General features: G+C 38.4%; 3 protein-coding genes across 3 annotated transcripts in view; 1 reads left to right on the top strand and 2 right to left on the bottom strand.

The window, feature by feature from the left end:
- Window positions 1–22752, top strand: part of LOC131787205 (matrilin-4-like) — a 402738-nt gene that overhangs the window by 171905 nt on the left and 208081 nt on the right. The window lies entirely within an intron of this gene.
- Window positions 4306–17139, bottom strand: LOC136282304 (polycystin-1-like protein 2). The gene is made up of 15 exons (XM_066169783.1): window positions 17014–17139; window positions 16540–16662; window positions 16047–16169; window positions 15732–15860; window positions 14745–15444; window positions 13407–13980; window positions 12892–13107; window positions 11241–11402; window positions 10735–10929; window positions 10239–10460; window positions 9321–10028; window positions 8507–8743; window positions 7126–8436; window positions 6398–6566; window positions 4306–5902 (listed from the first exon to the last, which is right to left on the bottom strand). The coding sequence occupies exons 1-15, from the start codon at window positions 17075–17077 to the stop codon at window positions 4431–4433; spliced, it is 6405 nt and encodes a 2134-aa protein (XP_066025880.1). The 5' UTR covers window positions 17078–17139; the 3' UTR covers window positions 4306–4430.
- On the bottom strand, window positions 18584–22751 carry LOC136282184 (EGF-like repeat and discoidin I-like domain-containing protein 3). The gene is made up of 5 exons (XM_066169504.1): window positions 22522–22751; window positions 21866–22004; window positions 20277–20611; window positions 19605–19743; window positions 18584–19161 (listed from the first exon to the last, which is right to left on the bottom strand). The coding sequence occupies exons 2-5, from the start codon at window positions 22002–22004 to the stop codon at window positions 18584–18586; spliced, it is 1191 nt and encodes a 396-aa protein (XP_066025601.1). The 5' UTR covers window positions 22522–22751.

Genomic DNA, 22752 nt, shown 5'->3' with positions numbered 1-22752 from the left:
ATATCCTCAAGGGTTAGGGCAAATTTGGAGAGCATCAGGCCACGAAGTATCGAGGGAAAGAGGTATCCAACCTGGAAGGCTTAGCAAAGTCGTGTCCTCATTTTCTGGAGAATATTCCTAATAACATTCGGCTATAATTCTTGAGAGTGAATTAATGAAAAAAATGATAAAAACAAATTATCAGCCAAATATTCTTTTACTGAAATTTGACATAATTCTTACTAACGGGTTCACATGATATGCCATCACCAATGTAGTTTTCTTGGCTCTCACAGCTGAAGGATCCTGGATTGTCGAAACATTAAGTAACTCCAGGACAGTTATGAGCTGGTAATGCACATTCGTCGATATCTATAGAATCATGTGAAGGAGCAATAATTTCGAGGAGCATGATCGTTTCAGGTTGTATCAACGAAGCTCTTTATCTGTTTCTTTTAACTCACAAAAACCTCTCGTCCTTAAACCTATTGGTGCATTGCCATAGAGAACGAGAGGCAAAGCCTGATTATTGTACCTGAACAGGGAAACATCTCCCACCTACACAAGTTGTACCATCTCCTTCATACCCTGACATACATGTGCAGTGAAAACATCCAACAGTGTTCTTACAAACAGCCAATGGGTCGCAGTTGTGCACATTTGTAGTACATTCGTCGATATCTAAACGAAAGAAGAAAATATAAAACACTGGTGGTTAAGGTAAAATGTACCCGCTTCATGGCAAAAACACTTCAGTTATCAAACTTCAAACAAGCGAAATTTTCCCTGGTGCTCCTTGTTGTAATGACCCATGAATTGTGGAGAAGGCAACGTAAAACATTTACGAAAGCAGCCTTAGTCACCGTGTAAATAAATAACATCTCTCTCGTTTTCCACGTGGAGAGAAAATCCACTATGACCCAAAACACGAGACGCACGGTTGTGTAGCGTTATATTCATGTGATAATACACATTTCAACGAGCAGTACGTACCCAGACAGCTCACACCGTCTCCTGAGTACCCATTGAGGCAAGTGCAGTTATATTAGCCAAAAGTAATGTTACACTCTGCATTCGCGTCACTGTTGTGTTTCTGATCCTGACATTCATCTTCATCTAAGCAGAAATAGCAATGATGGGTACAAAGCCATCCCATTCATGAATATAATCACCATCAACAGTCTCGTGCAGATTTCAATATTGTTATAGACATTTAAGAAACTTTAAAAGTTTTACTTGAAATGTGTGTGAAAACAGAATAAAGATTGCATGTAAATTTAACCAGTACAGATGCCTGTGTATGCATGTATATATCCAACGAGCTTTCAAATGAATTCATCAATAAATCATGAAAAAAAAATTAAAAGGTTTGGAAAACTAACTGACCATTTCGAATACGCTGAACACACACAAGCATAAGTGAATGCCACACACGGCCGTTCTTAGTATGACTCTTTACATTCGTCGTTACCTAAGCCAAGATGTTTCGCTCTATTTATTTACTCTTTAGCATGCCCGGAGAATCGATAAGAGCCACCTATGTCACCATTTGGACCTATCACTAAGGATACATCTCCACGAATGCCATGACGTTGTTTATTAGTGATCTCCCTTGTCTCAAAGAAACTGTTCAAAGGAAAAATGGCTTTTGCTTCCTGGATTTTGGCGGCTGCAAGAAAAGTCATTAACGAGCTAAAATAGGCTGGATATAAAGAGACAAAGCGACCAAAAGAAGCAACAAGTAAACGGCGTAAAGCGAGTCCAGAAAATCGCGTAAGAAAGTTTGATAGGACGCCCAGATAGGCAGAATACGGCGAAAGGAACGCGAAAGAGAACAATAAAGGGCATAAGTAAAAAGGCGAGTATCTGGCGAAGAGCAACGGGATAAGGAAATACAAAGTCGCTCCTGAAAACAGACTGAAAAGAGACCATCAACAAAGAGAAGCGAACTACAAGGGATCCGCGAAAGAAGAGGAGGTAAGTCGTGTCTTGTCTGGGTTTTCTCTTACGATAAGACCCAGAAAAAAATTTCAAACTTTTTTTGATTACCAATCGTTGTTTGATACTAGCTTCAGTTTTTAATTCAACTGATCACGTTTCGGTTAAACATTGACTCTGGCATTCATCGTCTAAATACCCTCATCGCTCGAATAATTAACTTGACTGTGCTCTGTTCTGTTGTAAAGCACTTAGGAAGCGGCTAGAGCACGAAAGAAGTGTAGGGGGAAGCACGAGACGTAGTCGAGTGTTTCTCCCTACTTCTTGAGTTAACACATTAACAATTTACAATTCGCGAACCATTTCTGTAACCCGCTTGGATATTCTCTTTTGAAGTAATTGAGTAACACCGTCGGAATTTCATCAGTAATTAAGAACGACAAATCCGTATATATAGCACAAGTGAAGCACATTTTAAACTTTCATACGATTGTAGGAAACTATACGTAATTAACTCTCGATAAATTGGCCTGACATAACTCGTTGATTATTTTATTCTTTTATAACCCCAAAAGCCCAGCTTGTGACTCTGGAGGTACTGAACTTGATATATTTGATACACAAGGCACCCTTCTAGAAGGTTAGAATAAAATTGCTTTTATGACCATATATTGCACTCAGTTTACATATGTAGATAGTAAAAATACCTTTTATAGGTGTATTCAAAAGCATAGACATGTGGGCAATATGCCTCTACTTTAATTTATTGTAAGGGGTTTATTTTAATGTAACATGTTAATGTTCCCTTTGAGAAAAAACACCTTTTAAATGACATCTTCAATTTACTTTATTTGAAACTCTGATCTGAAAATATTTGTCAACAAGACATGTTAGTAGTGAGAAGTACCAATCAAGTTTCCTTTCGTAACTTAATTTCTTAAATGTCCCAATCACTGGATCTCCCAAAAAATATTACATCTTTTTATTTTTGATGCAAAATACAAGTCCTTCTTTATATAAAAATTAAAATTGCAAGTCACACTTCAATAATAACAGCTCTAAAGTTTACTTGTTGTTCTTCTCTGTCTGTCAGCTATCAACAAAATTGTTTTATACTTTGGACAGTGCATAACTATTTGTGGACCAGAGTTCCAACCCACCTCTGTAATCGCATATAGTTACTTCTGTCTCTTGTAAAAATGTTTCTCCTTTGTGAGACGCACTCTACTCTGTTGTCACTACTGCTTTAAGTTCAGTGGAAACGACTGACTGAGGAATCGAGATGGCGGTGTTGGAACATGTGTTCCTCACAACATTTTTGGTCAGAGTCTTGTGAATTAAAGGAAAGATTATAATTTAATGCCAACAAGACCATAAGTGTAAAATGGAAAATGCTATAACCTTTTTGAGAGGCTCAGATATTCAAGAAGACAAAATTAAATAATAGTGCACGATATCTTTCACATAAAGGATAAAAGATAAGCGAATTGCTAATCATTTGTTGAACAACCCAAGAATTCTCAGAAATTCTAAATTTAACTTCACCTAGAAAGCCGTACAACTTGACTCGCATAGATACCCCAACAATCCAACTTGGGGGTCGGAAACGGATGTATCTTTCCCTGATTGGTGAGGAAAGGTTATGATACACAACGGTGTCTTGGTCGGTATTTCCAGCAAAAAAAAAACCCGTTGATATGCGTGGGTAAGTTGCAAATGACTCTGTGATAAAAGCTCAGAGGGTAGAGAGGGTAGATTTTGGTAACCCCTTTGGTCAACCGGCATTTTTCTCTAACATTTTTCTCTGAAAGTGCTTTTCTCATTCATCGTTGTTGATAGCCTACATTGCAGGATTGGTAGTCAGGTTTGCACCCTGTCACATTGGGCTAACACTCTATGGCTGGAGGGTATTTTAGTGTCAACAGCTTGCCTTTGGAGCAGAGAGGCCCAGTTTACATTGCAAAAACTTGGTGGCTGTATCATCTCATATAACAGGCAGTATATCGGCTACCCTCGCCGGCATCTATTTCAACACAGCATGGAGCCAGTGAACCCCAAGACCATTTTACCATCTTAAAGAAATGCAGGAGTAATCTTGACTGCCTGCCTGACATATGAAAGCGTTATATCAGACATCTTAAGCCAGTAGTCAATACTCGATCAGAGCAAAACTGTGTGTTAAAAAACACATTTTCCTTATGGTCACATGTTTTGTCACTGTAATTACTTTGCCACTTTATGCGCATAATATTATTGAAGGTCTTTTATCATGCAAACACCTAGCTGAACATTTAATTTATAATGACTTTCGACCATGACGAAACGTCTTTTATTGCATTTTATATTTTTTTGTGCTGAAAATGTTCCATTAAGCCCTACTTATAAGATACAATTACCTAAAAATAAACATTCAATAATATCTACGCTCGGTAGAAAAGCCAGAAATAAATTCAATGGAAGAAAAATTAACTAAATGATACAGTGAAACATCTCTGCACTCAGAGATGATCTTTTTATTTCTTTTCCCAATCACGCGCCGAAGGATTTATCATTACTAACAAAAGGTAAGTTAAGTCATTCTCCTCTTTCAAATAATCAGCCTCCATGCACTCTGTTCGTCGAGTGAGAACAATTAGTCGTTTTTCAACTTTTAACATTCGTTCCTCTGTACATTGAATAATACTTTCAGAATTCAAACAAAATGGCTCTGCTTCAGAAAGACACATGTTGACGAATATTGTCTCATCACAAAACAACTTAAACTCAGTCCGATTACTTCCCTCGTGGAAAATGTCCATTAAACGCTCCTCAATAAAGCGTGCCATTTCAAGCTCTTTTGCATTTTCTTCTGCGTTTGATTTTGCGTCACCGTATGATTCGTTGAGGACAGAAACAAGCATATTCATAAGAAATATAGTTGTGGATATACAAAACAAAAATGCAAACGTCGGACCAATGAAAGGTTTGTCCCTTCGAAGAGCGTCTATTGGGACTGCTTTTCCTAACAGGAATTCGAATTGAGACATGACTGCATCGAGATAACTAGAATATTCTAATACTACACCACCGAAAAACTGCATACCTGTTACAACAAATGCATTAAACACGATCAGAAAAAAGAGCACATACGAGAGTTGATAGCCTATAGATTGCCGAAAAGATGAAAACAAGTATATTACGTGCGGGTTAAAACGAATCAGATTCAGAAGCTTGACTGTCACCAAGAAAACAGCCGCAGCAATAGACGCATTTTCCAGGTTAAGCCAAATCAAGGCTGTGTGGAAATGCACGATTTCATATGGATTGGCTTGAATGGATTTGATAGTGTTCAAAACGCTTTTAGCTCTGATCATGTAAAATGCTACAGAGGCTACAGAGAAAATAATCATAAAGAAGTCCACCGTGTTCCAAACAGACTTGAAGAAACCTAAGCGTTGTTGATAAAGGTGAATTAACATAACTATGAAATAAAAGAGAACCATCGCCATGAACAGAAACTGGGCAATTAAGAAAAACATCAGAGCTCCTGACTCAGTGCTGTACAACTCCAGTGTTTCAATTCTCCTTGTAGTGTAGGCTGCACCAGTAGCTATGGCCTCGTAAAAGTATGTGGCAACGCTAATCAAGTTTGTATTGATATTGAAAACAGCAAACTCTAGAATTACAGCTCGAGTTTGGCGATCAAGCCATCCGTTAGTAATAGTCTCGTCGAGGACGCCGTGTGCAGTGCTTTCATCGTATCCCAGGACTGCTGCATAACCACCCCCTTCATAAGAGTTGTACGACGCTAGAATAGGGTCGTTGCGAAGTTCTGCTGCTGATTGATATCGCCAGGGCCTGGGGCAAATTTGGAGAGCATCAGGCCACGAAGTATTGAGGGAGAGAGGTATCCAACCTGGAAGGCTTAGAAAAGTCTTGTCCTCATTTTCTGGAGAATAGTCGTAATAACAATCTGCTATCATTTTCGAGAGCGATCTACAGGAATCTTCAAGTGAAAATAAAAGAAAAGTGAATAAGTTACTTTAAGATTTGCAGTTTTGATAAAAGATGATAAAGTGAAACAGAGAAAAAGGAAAAATGCTAAGAAAAAAAAGCACGCCGGTGAAGTTTCTCGATATCGGGTTGACGGTTGTTGTTCTAAAATTGCTTTTGAGTCAAGTCATAAGTAGCGAGTGTATGTTCTTTTCATGCCCCTACTCCATTTCATAGCGCCTCTAGCAGTATAATTTGCTGTGTTAGTTACCAGCCTTTTGATTTCCAGATCACTAGACATGCACTAACTAGTTATCGGAATTGATTAAGTCACTATGACATTTTCCTATTTCAATTGTGTAAAAGAATTGAAACGCACTTTTCAATTGCAGATTAGAGATTTTTTGTACAAAGTTTGAGGCTCCCTTGTGTACATCGTTAATATGCAAATAGTCTTTTGCGATAACCTGTCTGTTTATAAAAATGATATATTCTGATCTAAGTTTACCTTTTTTAATTCTGAGTTGTCGCAACCAGGGCATTCCCACTAATATCGACATCTTGTTCCCGACGTACACATCGTTTTTCTCTTCGAGTCGGTTGTACCACGCTTGGTTATAAATGTTTAATATGAATTCATTCTTTAACCATGCCTCTAAACTGTGCGCATCCTTTACCTAGAATATAAAATTAGATATTATAAAATAAATACATTAAGATTCAAGGAACCAATAAGAGGACAGAATGTGCAACTCGCATGATTATTAAACAAACGAACAGGTAGAGATAAAGCAATAAATCAAAAGACTGGAACAAAGTGAGAGGGGAAAGAGACTCACTGCCAATCTTAAATGCAAGTCACAAACAATGAATAACAAAGGAATAACTGAGGAATTCGGAAACTTCCTCGGCACTTAAAAGCAAACGTTAATCTGAAATCCATAGTAACATGGCTACTACTTTTTTGAAAAGGTAAAACTCATTATATCATTTTAATTTTCCAGAAAACTGCTCCGGTACAGATATATGTGTCTTTAATTACCCTTCTCACTTGCCATCCTTAGGTAGGGTATTGCGACCGACTTTGATAGCTATTTCTCTGTTAAACATCCACGAGTCTGTAATCTTTCATTGATATAAGGATCGATTGCCAGGAGAAATAGCTTTTGAATACTGCGAAATATTTCACAACTGCAAACAAAAAGCATTTTTATTCATCAGGAACCATAATCTTACCAGATTAAACTTAGTGAATCGATTTCTCATCTCAGTTGTCATCAGAAAACGGTTTCCATTCTTGTTTCCATAAGATACGATAGCCAGAAGAAACACAAATATTAAATGCAGAATAATGTCTCTTGTCACCCTTGTTAACTGAGCTTCTTTTTTAGATCTCTCCCTCATCTTTTCCCGCTGATATTTCTTAAAGCACTGTTTGGGATCATCGCCCGAGAAATCGATCTCAATTGCGTGTGAATCGATAGCAGTCTCTTCTTCTTCATCGCATTTGCCTCTGTTCTTTCTTGTCAGGAGAAAGGAAATAACCATGACTGCTATCATAACCTTGGTGGGCTGTACAACGAAAATATCTTGTCCATTGGAAATTAGAATAGAGGCAAGCCACTGTTCAGAGGTTTCCTTTCCCCACATTAAACTGTAAAACAGCGTAAACGTTGCTGCTGCTATTGTCGTACAGAAGCAGAGAAACCAGCCCAAATAAACAAAGAAATGAGGAAGCATACAACCGGTGTCCGTTATTTCATCCAAAAGTCGTTGAGCCTCGTCTGTAACTTTGTATTTGTCACTCCCTTTTTTCCTCGGGCTGCTAGACTTAAACAGGAAGGCAATCATTAAGTTTATCGGTGCAATGATAATGCCACTTTGTACTCCGATGACTATCTGTCTCCAAGAAAACTTAAAAGGCCCAACCTGTATAGCACCATCGGATTGACCACCAATGTTATAGAACATGGCATTTGCTATCATTGCACTAAACAGAACTGAAAGGCAACATGAAGCTCTTTGCACACGTGTAAAGGTACTACTACATGCTTTTCCAAACACTGAGAACCACAAGTGACTGTCGGCAACTTTTCTGGCAAAGCGCGAACGAACCTGATCTGAGAAGGCAGAGTAAGATTTGCTGTCCACGGTAACTTCTATTTGGCCGTCGTCTTTTTCCAACGCAAGCCACCTATTTATAGGGAAAACCCACCTTTCTTCGGTCTGACGGTCTTGGATAACTACGCTTTCTACAAACCAAGACGGATTATCACCCGAATTATCGTGTTCCAAAATAATTTCTTTTAAAGGGCCAATGGGTTCTTTCATTACGAGCACAAAGCCGTTGATACTCCCACGTTCGAAAAGCTCGCTCCACTCCCCTTTTTCTCTTAATGGAATTTGACTCTGCTCATAATTTTCGCCCTTGATGCTGATGGTTATTTTGGCTGTTGTTGCTGAATGTTTCCAAACGCCGGTGCTTATAACCATATCGTAATAATAGGCCCCTTCCTTCACAAGCGGTATCAATTTGGGTGGGCAAACCTGGAAAAAAGAAAACATTCGGAGATGAAAATAATTCGAAATACACGACTATAGGTTGAAATATGATTACCTTGTCTACGTCTCTCTTGTCGGCCCTCCTTGCAAAGATTAAGACCGCGAAGTACAGAAGGAAAAAACAGGCAATTGTCACAAGTACTGAAATATTGCCACTTTCAGCAAGGTTTGAAAACTCAGTAAAAACTTTGTCGAAGTCAATTGGGTTTGGTGCTTGGATGAAGTTTCCACCAAAAGATGTTAAATGATTACAGAGACATTTAAGATGGGTGGTGTTCGAGTCTTGGCTAACCTTTAACAAAAAGGAAAAAAATTAATTATTCGAAAGAAATGAACACTATATGGTGCATCAGTATATCGCTCACATGGGATTGGTGCTTTTCCTGTGCGTTGATTAGCTGGTTCGAATGCAAATAGCAAGTACTATCCATCTCCGAGCGCGAGTCAAGAGTTCAATTTTGTACCATTTTTTTTGTTTATTGAAAGAATAAAACTACTTTTTTGTATCGATGTGGTATATATTAAAAAAATTATTCACTTCGACTTCTGAAAATGATTGTTTTCAAACTAAACTCAAATTAAATTAGAAAAGGGAATCCCTAGCTGAGTTGGTGAATTGCTTTATTAATGAACCCTGAGACCCGTTCGACACAAAAGCGAAGACATAAAAACATATATTTATAGCCAATTTGCATCCAGTTGTTAAATCTGAAATGTTTATATCAACAACTCCCTCCCATAGATATGTTAAGAATGACTAATCGGTTGCCATCGTCATTGAGAGGTGTAAACAATAACGACTGCATGAGTGATTTTACTCAGTAAAGCTTACTTAGCAGTAGAAAAAATACTAAGTGATTAAGTTTTACCCGGCAACCTTCCGTGGTCCACTTCTCTATGTTCTCTGACCAATACAAACAACTCGACTGGGTGATGGTCAAAGTGTAGTTAACGTCTGTGTTTGGATCATATTTCGGAATCACAGTGCTAAGGGATCCTTTTGGTGGTGGATCTTTAACGCCCACACATGACCGTCTTTCACGACGATTTCCAAAACAGGACCTTCTTTGCCTAGAGCGTTGACTTTCATTTTTAGGGTTTCTAGACAATAAGCCCGCGTAGAGGAAACCTGGCTTAGAGGGCATCACTGTTACCGAGCCATCTCTGATTAAGCAGGTTGCATTAGCATCTGTTTGGTTGTCACATGTAGATATAAACGCCATTGTAAAATTATGGTCAAAGTCATTTATCGTTGGTCTTTTTCCAAATTTTATAAACAGACTGATTTGTATTCCTGCTTTGGTTGTACCCAACTTAAGAGATACAGGAACATTGGCTAGTTCTGAGTAATAACTTCGAACTGAGATTCGATTTGGCTTAAGAAAGTTATGCTGCGTTCCGTTAGTGGAGTTCTGGGGTGGACTGGAAATGGGAATCAATATCTCAATGTCATCGACAAGATTTGAAACATTTATCTTTTCCGCGCTATTACTTTTAAGCTCAAGACTCGTGACGCTTGATCTGATTTTGTTGCTGCTATTGTCCCAAGTGAAAGGGTTAAAATGTACAGCTTGCATCTGGAAGAGAACACAATAAAGTTTTAGTAATTTCACCTTACAATGGTGATTTCAGGCGTTTTGCTCGCGCAAAAAAAATTAGTGTTGACAGATTTTGTAATTTTATTATATTAATTAAGTAGACGTGGAGACAGGAAAGTGTAATTACAAATTAAGGCAGAGGTGACTCGAATCATTCCCAAGTAAGTTAGGATAAGAACGGCATCATACCTTTGCATTTATCTCTCCACCACCTATATTTCCAAGGCTGCTCGGGAGCTTGAATTTAGTTGGTCCGTCTCCCATGCTGAGTCCCTTTGCATCATTAGCTGTGACCTTTTTCAGCGATATTGCCAAGTTTGGAGTTTTCAAGACCAGATCTTCTGATGGAACCAAGCGGCCAAAAAATGCATCACTCATGCTGCTCAGCTTTTCGGAGGCCTTCTTCACGAACTGAAAGGAAAGTCAAAGAATGTTGTTCAGTCGCATGATAAGGTAGTTAATCCGATGAATTTCCCACTTGATTAGACCTAGTGAATCTTAATTCACAATTCTTCTTCGTTGCCTTCATCGGTCTCGCCTTTTTGTTCGCTTAATGTAAACTCTATTGCTTCGAATTGACCCATCCTGAATTGATGGCGAAAAACGAAACTCCAATAAAGGAATGTATGGAGAAAGGACTGATTTCTGTGGTAGTCGTACTTGTAACTGTGCTCGTGATCTTTACCTCCGGAGAAGATAGAGTTACTGCCGAATCTGTGTTATCCTGACTCGAGCCTGCAGCAGACTTGAGAACATTTGTGAGGCAGCCTGTAACACTTGTAGCTGTTTGTTCTAACTCCGGTGTGAAAGGCTCCTCCGGATCGTCAAGGGTAGAAATCATCATATGTGCTGTACTATCAGTCAATTGCATCGTTAATTCCTGGGGAGAATAACACGAATGTACGATACGCCTCACTGGAATTAAAATAGCAAGGAAAGATTGCTGGATTGAATAATTTAGATCGTTTGCAAATCAGATGCATGTATGTTTTCAAAATACAAATGGCGAATTACTGAAAAATAATAGAGATTTCATTTATTACTATTCACCTGGGAGGATAAGCTCGTTGCCTATATATAATTTAATGCAGATAATCTTTCACTTATGGTCACCACTCTTAGGTTTCATTTCATTCTTAAACTTGAATTTATGTTAATAAAGGGATTTAAAAGAAAAAAAAAGTGCCTTACCATATTGTTATTGTTGCTGTTACCGCCACCGTCACTGCAGCTCTCGCATTTTTGTTTAGCTTCCAGTCCCATGGCCAAGTTTACTATTGACATAACCAAGCGAGACATTTCAAGATTCTCTGGTGTTATAGCTGTAAACTTTGATATCAATGTGTTGGAAATCTAGCAACAAGAAGAAATGTAACGCCTCATAAACAAATAGAAAAGGCTTTGACTGTGCTCTGTTCTGTTGTAAAGCAAGCAGGAAGCAGCTGGAGCACGAAATAAATGTAGGGAGAAACACGAATCGCAGTCGAGTGTTTCTCCCTACTTCTTGAGTGCTCTAGCCACTTCCTAAGTGCTTTACAACAGAACAGAGCACGGTCAAGGCTTTTCTTTCTTCTTTTGTAATAAAGAATCCTTTAAATTCCCACGCATAATTTTCAATTTTCCAAACAAAGTTTATTTCCAGAGCGAAAACAGAGTCGTCAGCAAGCTCTATTCTCCCATAAAGCACCCTATGATAAGCCAATCAGAATCCGTGTTAGAATGGTTCAAATAATGGTTGAACAAGACCAAAGCTGTCAAAAGTGTCAAACCATCAAAGTTCACAATATGCAATAGTTTACAAACTTAAATAGCTTGGTAGGTCGAGTTTAACACTTTTGCCTGTAGATTTTTAGTCTCTAGTACAGAATCTAGAGAGTTAGATATTCAGTGAAATCCGGCCGAGTTTTGGCTCATAAAAATACGTAGGTTTTGACCTGTTCAGTTGAATAAAAATTGCCTATGGCGTGTGTTTTATGAATGAACGACAGCAGAATTCCAGGAACATGAAGATTTCTCGGGATGACGGCGCAGTAAAGCTCGGCTGCTGTAATTGATGTGGAATCAACGCATCCATTCAACGCATCAGAAAGTGTATCAGAGCAAGCTATTAATTCTTCTCTCGAAGGGTGGCTAATGTAACTTCTAAAGCTTCCTTCACCTCGATGACCGGAGATCGTCACGATAAGCTACCCACGATAAAGCTCAGCAGCATCGCAGGCGCCCTGACACTATCATAATTTGTACGAATTTTAACTGTTATGCCAGTTTTTGTATATTTTTCACCATTCCTGTTTTGATTGATTTTTTTTTAACAAGAAACTATTATCTATTATACGAGTGTTAGCTGAGTTTAACTTTTACTACTGTCCATAAGCGTTAGCGTTAAAGCCTCTTCTCTTTGAGGATTTTCGTCTCTTCTTCAGTTATATTGACGTAAATTACGGCGCTTTGCATTTGTCCAAACCTCTATTTGGTTCTTCTGTTGCTACTTGCCAGCTCGCTTGTTCCGAATTTCACTTTAAATTAACGAGAAGAGGAAGCTACTGAGAAGTCCGAGAAATGATCGGACATAGTAGAATTTGGCAGATGGCGTGACGGCGTGTCAGCTTTAGCTGAGCTCTGTGCTTTGTACCCTGATAGAGCACGTTATTTCAACCAATGGCAGCGCGCGTTATATCCGAAATTCATTATAAAAGGATTTATTGTACATATTTTAAGTATGCTTCATGACATATATGAACGAAATTCGCAATTGCTACGTGTTCTAAGAAACAACATCAAATTTAATTCTGAAAGTTTAAGTGCTGTTACTGACTGTATTTGAGCAATTTTATTAGCGTACCAACGCTATGTCCTTAGGGTCCAATTGTTGTCCACATTCGGTTATTTCATTTGCAGACTTGAAAACAGATATACCAAGTTGAACAGCTCGGCTGAGTTCACCCTTGTTGAGAAATTCATCCAGCTTGTTACCTTCTCCGACTATAAAACCTTTTAACTTGATTGCAACTTCGTCTGGTGATGAAGAACATGGATCAAGGCCAGATGATGGCTTTACCTGCAAAGGATAAGTGAGACATATCGTAATATTTTCTAAACTGAAATACCGTTCTGGCGTTTCCAATTAGAATTTTAAGTCATTGTTGGATCCAAGCGACGATGAGATAGAATTGGATAATATCGGAGATTATGCTATAAGAAATAGTAAAAGGTTAGCGAGCACACAGAAAAGATTATACCATTTTGAAACAGCTTCTAAACAGCGTTTATAAATCAAATAGGAAGATTCAAAGATTCTGAGCCGCGTAAATAGTTGTTTCATTAAAAAACTCTTTTGTATATAAACAATTGCAGTACCCGGATAAGCAATTTCTCTACAAGGGATACTCCAACCGCATTCCTAATGACAATAGTGACTTGTTGGTGGAAATCTTCGTTCGGCGATCCTGCAGGTAACACTGTCGACACGGACGAGGGTGACGTGCCATAAGATATAGGCGCCTCTCCAAGTGCAAATTCATATGTCAGTGGTAGGCTTGTATCCTGCCAATCGAAGCACTTAAAAGTAAACTCAGTCTCCAGTGAGACACCTTCAGAGACCGACGGCGCGCAGTAACCATTATGCGGCTCTCCAGCGGTTTCAAAGAGGAGCACAGAAAGCCCGAATGCTCCTGTTAAGGATATTACCGATAATGTTAGATTATACTTCGATTTGGATTGTAATGAATTTTTCTTGATTATCATATTGGTAGCATTTACAGCAGTTGAAGTCATGTTGGGTAAAATAGGTATATTTTCCCAACTGTCTGAACCGTTTAGCATGGACAGACGCCATTCGTAGACAGACCCATTGCAAGGAGAATTAAGACACTCTGATGTCACCCGGAGCTTGTTTGAAGCGGACACTATTGCGCCACAATCTATGAAGCATCTGTGGAAAAAAATATAAAAGAATGAACAACATGTGAAAAGCTGCAGAATCAAATGGAAGAAATTAGGGCTTAATTGACAAATGAATAAAGGGATAAGTTTCTAAAGAAACTGTGGTGCTGCGTCGGAGTGAGAGTATAGCAGGTTATTTAGTGTTAACAACTGAGTTGAAAACGTAAATTAGCCACCGTAAAGGGTAAAAAAGCTGACGTTTTGAGCGTTAGCCCTTCGTCAGAGCGATTAACGCTCGAAACGTCAGCTTCATTACCCTTTACGGTGGCTAATTTACGTTTTCAAGTCATTTTTTAACACTAAATTACCTTATTTGACAGACCTCCTTCATTTTCAAAAGTCAAAACACGGCTTTAGTAGATTGGTGAATTGCCCTTTCAAACTACCGCTCGCTGGTCTTTAGTAGGGCAGGTCAATGTTAGTTTCGGGGTAGTTTTATCAAAGCAAGACTGGCCTTTTTGAGTTCTACAGCTAGATATCGGTTAAGCGAAACTGCAGAGTAAAATACTTGTTTGAATGTTAAAAGCACTCTACTTCTCTATTATTTTAAAGCAGAATTATCATCTTTACTCTTTCGTTAAAACGCTGTGTACCTTTCATAGGGTACGTAAGCACGTTTACTTCTGGGAAGCGTTGTTCAGATAAATAAAAACCAATCTTCTTTCGACTTTTTTTTTTCCGAGAGCTTTCCTTTTCCAATTCCTTGAGTATTACATTTTCTCTGATTTACAATTTATGCTACGTAAAAATTACCTAAGGGTCACCTGAGGAACCTCTCCAGCGGCTATCGTAAAGGACATTTCAGCAGAGGACCTTCTCACATCCTTAGTCACATTCAGCCGTAGGAAGAAGGTCTTGTCGATTTCAAGTTTACTTGGATCAATAGTAATGATTGTACGGTTTAAGTCTCCTTCGTTTAGAAAAGAACCGAAGCAAGTGTTGCTTACAAAAGTGCCACTCCGACAGGACCAACTGAAATTGAGCTCGGTATGTATTCCAGGGCCAATGTCCGCGTCGTAACTTAAAGAGCCATTTACAGTGACGTTTTGCTTGGACCCCCACCGAACACTGCTTCCTCCATCAATAATGGCTCGCAAGGGAGCTGCAATAACCTCGATGAAGCCATAATCAAAGGCGTTGAAAATTTTAGGGGATGCTGGATCTCCGAGTGCAAGTGTAGCATTGAATTTAACTTGATAGATACCAGCAGGTAAGGATCGTTTGTTTATCGTCCACTCCGTCGTCCCTTGACTAACTATAGTTCCTAATGCTGACTCCGAGGCAGCTAACTCCATTTCGCTAACCACACTCCATTCAAAGGTACTTTTCAATACAGTTAAATCTTTATTTAGACCTTGTATCAGGGCTTCGCGGACACTTTTGACTGAGCGCTGCACAGGTGTGGCCTGATATTTGTCTTTTGAAATGTTTCTAATGGTCACTGAGAAATCTCCTGCGGATGATATAGTTAACAGAGTTTTTGCATCATTTTTCCCCCTCAAAGTAAAACAAAGGTTTGAAATATAGGTTTAGTTCCTGATGAATTCACTTATGTTTTACGCCAACGTAAAAAGTATGAAATAGCCTTATGATCGACATTTTGACCATCAATTTTCAAGGTTTAAATAAATCGTGCCTTTTACGTAGTACCTCGTGTCCAGAGGTTCACAGACAAAAACTGATGGTAATAACAAATTATCAGCTAGATATTCTTTCACCGTAATTTCACATAATCCTCACCTACGGGCTCACATGATATCCCATCACCAATGTAGCTTTTTCGGCACTCACAGCTGAAGGATCCCGGAATGTTAAAACAGTGAGCAACTCCATGACAGTTATGAGCTGATATTGCACATTCGTCGATATCTATAAAATCATAGAAACGAGCATGAATTTCGAGGAGTTTAATTGTTTCAGGTTGCACCAATCCAATCCACCAATCAGTTGCTTTCAACTAACAAAAAATCACGTCCTTAAACCTAGCGGTGCATTGCCATAATGAATGAGAGGCAACGCCTGATTATGGTAACTGAACATGTAAACATTTCTCACCTACACAAGTTGTACCATTTCCTTCATACCCCATAATGCATGTACAGTAAAAAGATCCAACGGTGTTGTTACAAACAGCCAATGGGTCGCAGTTGTGCACATTTGCAGTACATTCATCGATATCTAAACGAAAGAAAATAGCTGGGAGTAAAAAAAAAAAAACGCCTGAAGCGTTTAAGACACAAGTGGCTATCAAGGTAAAATTTACCCACTCTATAATAAAAACGGTTCTGTTAAAACAAACTTTTTTAGCTATCAAACTTCAAACCAGCGAATTTTCCATGGTGCTCCTTGTTGTAGTGACCCATGAAGTTTGGAAAAAGCAATGTAAAAACTTAGTAAAGTGGCCTTAGTCACTGTGTACTTTTAACAAAATCTCTCTCGTTTTGCATCATGTGGACAGAAAATCCACTAGATGACCCACAACACGAGACGCACGGTCGTGTAGTTTTGTATTCACGTGATAATACACATTTCAATGAGTAGTACGTACCTAGACAGCTCACGCCATCTCCTAAGTACCCAATTAGACAAGTGCAGTTATATGAGCCAAACGTGTTGTTACACTGAGCATTTACGTCACAGTTGTGTTTCTGATCCCGACATTCATCTTCATCTGAGTAGAAATAGTAATTATGGGATCAAAGTCATTTCCCATCCTCGAGTATAATCACTATCAACAAGTTTTCGCAGATTTCAATATTGTTATGGACATTTAACACACTTTAAAATGTTTACTTGAAATGTGTGAGAAAACAGAATGAAGATTGCATATAAATAACCAGTACAGATGCCTGTGTATGCATGCAGATATCCAACGTGCTTTCAAATGAATTCATCAATAAATAATTAATAAAATAAAAGATTTGGAAAACTAACTGACCATTTTGCATACAGTGAACATAACAAGCATAAGTGAATGCCACACACAGCTGTTCTTAGTATGACTCGTTCTATTCATTGTTACCTAGGCCAAGATGTTTCACTCTATGTATTTGCTCTTCCGATAAGGCTACGTCATAAAACTGCATGGCAGCAATTCTGGCAGTCAAATGACGGGAATCGTCTGCTCTGACACCAACTCTGACGTTATCCTGTGTGCCCAGCGTTATGCCGGCCCCGATATTCTTCTCTACTACTCTCACTCCATTAACCCATAGACTTGCCATTCCAGTTATATAGTCGTAAGAAGCACCAATATAATGCCATTGGTGCGTCGCCAAAGGCTGATTAGTCCAGAAAGCATAAGATGTAGCTACGTACTCTCTGTTTCTGAATTGAACGTAAGGATATCCATTATAGTTCATCCAAAAGTGAACAGCCCATTCACCACTTGATTTGTAATTGAATAGAGGCCCATTGTGTGTATTCTCAGGATACAGCCAACATAACAATGTAATTGAGTGTTTCAAGTCTAATCCCCCGTCGTTTGGGAACTCGATGTAGCTGTTCACACGCCCGAAGAATCGATAAGAGCCACCTATGTCACCATTCGGACCTATCGCTAAGGATATATCTCCGCGAATGCCTTGGGGTTGTTTATTAGTGATCTCCCTTGTTTCAAAGAAACTGTTTAAAGGAAAAATGGCTTTTGCTTCTGGGATATTGGCGGCTGAAAGAAAAGTCGTTAACGAGCAAACTTATTATTTTGCAGATTGATCTAAATCCATTATTGGCAATTAAATACTGCTACCTAATCAAAGATTTAATATATGTCTAATGGGACGGGACACTTCATCAATGCGGTATATCTTTCCATTATCCATGTTCAGTGCCATATTATACTGTGTGATTCCAATCATAAGTCTCGATTAAGTTTTCTAGACAGAGCGTAACGAATACGTAATTGTGTGTTTAATAGACAGTTATAGCTGGGAAGTCAGGTCAAGTCATGTATCACACCAAAGCAGTCATCATCATCATCTCCTGAGAATCCTTGGAGACAATTACCATTGAATGAGCCCATAGCATTGTTACATTGCACCATTTCGTGACAGTTATGATTCCACTGCATACGAGTTTCTATGTGCTTGACTACTTCTTCTATTTAACCGTCTTTTTGTCTGTCTGTCTGTCTGTCTGTCTGTCTGACTGACTTTCCAGTTTAATCTTTCGGCTTATCTGTGTTTCCTTATAAGGATAGGCAGCTGTTTGTAAAAATTCTGGCATGTGTTGCATCATTTACGTTTTCCTGACAACCCATGAAAAGGAGAACCCGTGAATCTGTCTTCAACTTGCTATAAAACTTCAGAGGCTTAATACAAGGAGAGCTTCGATCAGTTGATGGAAAATTAAAATCTCCTATCAGAATTTCACTTAAGGTTACCTGGACAACCGAACAGCTCTACCCTCATTGCTATTCCCTCCTGCCAGTTAACTGGACGAAATCGGATGTAACGTCCCACGATAGGAGGGCTCAGGTCATGATAAACGACTGTCATCTGGTCATAATTCCCAGCAAAGACCTTAATAAATAAAGCAAAAAAACAAACAGAACAAAACAAAACAAACAAACAATGAAAAGAAGAAAATTTTTTTCATTTTCTAAGGGCGATAACTTTGCAATAATTAGATTGATAGTTAAATAGGATCGAATATTTCCTTATGCAGTTGACAGCACAGCTCTGATTTCCCTCCACTAAGTAAACATTTTTTTTTATGTTTTCGACACATTTTCCACAACAATAATTGACTTGAAACAATGTAAAAAAAAAATCCAGGGTCTCCCTGGAACAATCTAAAGATTTCTTTTTGAATGCTGGTTTCCTCTTCGGAAAGGTAGCCATGCTAATATTGTTATGGACCTTTCTGATTGTCCCTTGTTCCATGTAATATTGCAGGTAACTCTCTTTATAGCCATGCTGTAAATTATAGTTGGTAACCCACTTAGGCGAAGCATTCATTCCTTGTGTGGCAACTCGTTTCACGATGATATCGTTATTTCGCAAATCGATCTGAAGCCACTGGTCGCCATCGTCCTTCAGAGGCAACCAACTTCCCTCGCCTAATAGTAGTCTACCCTTAGTCGACGCATGATCTGCACTCAGTTCTGAAGAGGCACTAATTTGTCCGTCAGAAATAGCGCCGTTTTCCATACCAAGGGGGTCTTGACATTCTTTATATTTCAAGAACATAAACAAAAAGTTATAATAGAGATTATATCTGCACCTATTCTCCATACCATAATAAAGTTAAAACGGGGGACGAAAAAAAAATTAGAGGGAAGTACATAAGTTTCGGTTGAGGGTGTTAACGTCAAGGAGGAAAATATAACTATTTGGGCAAGAACCTGAATATGTTGTAGGACTCTTATAGCGAAGTGGAGATTTTTGGTTAGAGTCTTGTGAACTAAAGAAAAGCTTATAATTTAATGCCAGCAAGACCATGGGTGTAAAATGGAAAATGCTATAACCTTTTAAGAGGTTCAGGTATTCAAGAATACAAAATAAAATACTAATGGACTATATCTTCCACATTAAGGATAAAAGATAAGCGAATTGCAAATCATTTGTTGAACAACACAAGAGTTCTTATCAGCAATTCAAAATTTAACTTCACCTACACAGCCGTACAACTCTACTCGCATAGTTACCCCACCAATCCAACTTGTGGGTCTGAAACGGATGTATCTTGCCCTGATTGGTGGTGAAAGGTCATGATACACAACGGTGTCTTGGTCTGTATTTCCAGCAAAATTCTAGAGAGAGTTGGAAATTAACGTTGGCCTTAATCGGAGTATTAACGCTATTCCTTCGATAAGTTTTCTTGTTGTTTTCCTTATCAGCCCTGAAACTGCTTTCCATCATCCCCCAAAAGTGGTATGTACTAATAAAATTTCATCACAACATACCGCCTTTAAACTTTCGTTAAAGTTAACTTCTGCAAGACAGAAATGCGCCCCTTACCATATCCTTTAAGCTAAATTGTCCCCAATTGGTTTATGACGCCCATATAATTTTTAATGGAAGTCGCGGCCACTTGAGCTCCTCATCTCTGCCTCTAGGTAGGGTTTGTTTTCTCTGTTAGTGATCCAATGTAATTTTTATTCGACCCACTAAACCTCTTAATCTCTTACAACAACAGGCTTTGGTTACTTTGAATTCTGTATTCCAGAAATTGCTTGCTTAGCGAAGTGGTTTTCTCTCCACAAGGTATTTCTTAACAATATCCCCAGTTTACATAAATTATATGGAAAACGAAAAAAAAAGTTATTTTGGATAATTATCAAACCTTGGCCTCATTGTGTCCGCGCTCTTTATAAAAGTAGAAATTTATTCCGTCGTTGCCGTAAGTCAGATTGTAGTTGGTTACTCTACACTGCCAAGAAATGATGTTTCGTCCTTGTGTTGCAACCCTTGTTATTTTAATGTATCGATTATTCAGATCAATCTGCAGCCACTGGTTTTCATCATCTGTGAGAGCCACCCAGCCCCCTGCGTTGTGCTGTGTTTCTTTTACGTGAAGTCTACCATAATAAGCACTTTCTTTTTGACTCCATTGGGAAGAGGCACTCATTTGACTGTCGGAGATAGCGCCGCTTTCCACCCCTTGAGCCTCTGCACACTCTATATGGTATAAATGCTTTGTATTAAACACAACTTGCATGGTTGTTTTTCAATTGCCAATTCACGCCAATTTATCAAAGGAGTAAAATGGGTTTGGGTAGTCAAGTCTTTCGTTTTTTTTTTCATTGTATCATACCAAATTGTTACCGAATGATTAAAAACTGCTCTCCTACATAAGTTGCAGTGTTTTATTAGGAATTTCATACCATAGAGAGCTGTAACTACAGACGTATAGAACTGCGAAATTTTTTTAACGTGTGTTTTATATCGGCAATTAGCTCTGTCAGGTTGATTAAAGAATTGCAAAGTGTTCAGATCAACTTTTCTTAACAGTCTAGAGCTGTGTTGTTTGTAAAGGTAATCAAATAATTTCGAGTGCAGTTTGGAAAAAATGAGCACGACTAAATTTTTTCAAAGACTGACAAAATTGTACGAGCCCGTGGGGCGAGTGCAATTTGTGGTCTTTGAAATTTGCAAGTGCTTATTTATCCAAATGTTTATCCAAATCGTAGTTTTCGATCTCCTTGGCAATTCCCTATTCTAAACACCACTTTTTCCAAACAGACAACCAAAAAGTGGTGCTTTTTACAGTGTTTTCTCTGTTAGAGCTGCTTTTCAGCTGCGGTATAATTATTGTGGTTGGCTATATGTGAGTTTCTTTGATTATTAACCGATTAGAACGTCTGGTTTCTTATTTCTTTGCACTGAATTAACCCTCTTCTGCATTGAATTACCTGAAAAGTGCATTAATCTTAACCGATCAAAACTGAGTAATTTTTTCATGTATATTATTAATATAATAATAACAATAATAACAATAATAATAACGATAATAACAATAATAATAAGTATGATTTTTTTTAAAAAACGTGGTTGTTCGTAGATATGGAATTTTTCTCCTTAAATATTCGAAGAGAAAATCTATATCTATGCTTGCGTATGTATTATTCACTATGTTAATTAACAACAACAACAAAAGTAGTGAATGCCGCAAAATCTTTGATATAGATTAGAGGTATATGAAAGGCAGAAGGGTCTAAAATTAAGAGATAAAATAGTTATGACAAACTGAGATCTCAGAAGAGGGTTGAAATTCATTTGCGTCCAATAGCATGTGGTAACTTTTGCACATGTCAAGAACAACACCAACCTCAAAAATGTAAAAGTCCCCAAAAGGCTACAATTTATTTTTATTTTTTTACGTTCGTAGTAAAACTCAGGTCAAAAAACCCAATTCAATTTAAGCAAACTCACTGGTGGTTCCGTAAACCTCAACTCTAAGGCAGATAGATCGTTGCCAAGTAACTGGTAGAAAACGAATGTATCTTGCATAAACCGGAACTTCCAGTGCATGTTGGTTAATTGTGTAGGATCCACCTTGTCTGTGAAACATCTATAAGATAATAGGAAAATATAAAGCAGTCACAAGTTTTACAAATAAATTTTCTCAGAGAGAGGTTTCAATAACAATAAATATTGAATTGTAGATAACTAAAGGGAACCATTATGGAGTGGCTTATTTCCAATGTTGTCGCAGAAACTGAGATGCAGAATATAGATTGACGAACGCGCCCTTTCGACCTGCCGACAAGTGATACCGTTTGATTTTGTTTAATTCGTCAAAAATTGCAGATCTAAACATCATCGATCAACTTGCGAATCATACTGTTTACTGGGACTCTGTGCGATGATTAACCAACAAAAAATTTTAAGTGACTTACACTAAGAAAAGAAATGTTAGTCAGTATTACCTTCAACAGTCCTTCTCAGGATTACTCTCATCCGGACGATCAGAATGCACAATAAACTCGTATTCCTGGGCTCAAGCCGTTTACTACTAAATCTAACTATAGAAGGATGAAATATTAGATGCTTCGGGTTTAAAAGGACATTTTGGTCCAAAATCTTACCGCTTCCGAGCCATTAGCTTCCTTATAAGTTGGCCAACCGTCCTCATAGGATTTAGAGTACGCTAGTTTAAAGTCTATCACCCATTCATTGCCATCGATGTCTCCTTGGGTTGCAACAGCGCACACTTCAATAACTTTGCCGAGATCGACTTGAAGCCACTGATTTCTATCATTTATTTCGGCGCACCATCCATCTCCTCTGTTACCGTTCAGACGTCCATAAGATGGTAG

This window comes from Pocillopora verrucosa, chromosome 7 (genome assembly GCF_036669915.1).
Source record: "Pocillopora verrucosa isolate sample1 chromosome 7, ASM3666991v2, whole genome shotgun sequence".
NCBI lineage: Eukaryota > Metazoa > Cnidaria > Anthozoa > Scleractinia > Pocilloporidae > Pocillopora > Pocillopora verrucosa.
The sequence above is the reverse complement of the archived record's forward strand: the minus strand, read 5'-3'. Positions and strand labels throughout refer to the sequence as shown.

What these genes read in the sequence shown, in the direction of transcription:
- LOC136282304 (XM_066169783.1), bottom strand. Translation starts at nt 17,077, where the DNA reads ATGCAGTTTTATGACGTAGCCTTATCGGAAGAGCAAATACATAGAGTG. An exon ending in AGTGAAACATCTTGGCCTAG is followed by an intron (nt 16,663 to 17,013) that starts GTAACAATGAAT and finishes ATTTCTACTCAG; the next exon opens with ATGAAGATGAATGTCGGGAT. An exon ending in ACAACTCAGAATTAAAAAAG is followed by an intron (nt 5,903 to 6,397) that starts GTAAACTTAGAT and finishes TTTCACTTGAAG; the next exon opens with ATTCCTGTAGATCGCTCTCG.
- LOC136282184 (XM_066169504.1), bottom strand. Translation starts at nt 22,004, where the DNA reads ATGTTTCACAGACAAGGTGGATCCTACACAATTAACCAACATGCACTG. An exon ending in GCGGACACAATGAGGCCAAG is followed by an intron (nt 19,744 to 20,276) that starts GTTTGATAATTA and finishes AACTCTCTCTAG; the next exon opens with AATTTTGCTGGAAATACAGA. An exon ending in AGAGTTGTACGGCTGTGTAG is followed by an intron (nt 19,162 to 19,604) that starts GTGAAGTTAAAT and finishes TGAAATATAAAG; the next exon opens with AATGTCAAGACCCCCTTGGT.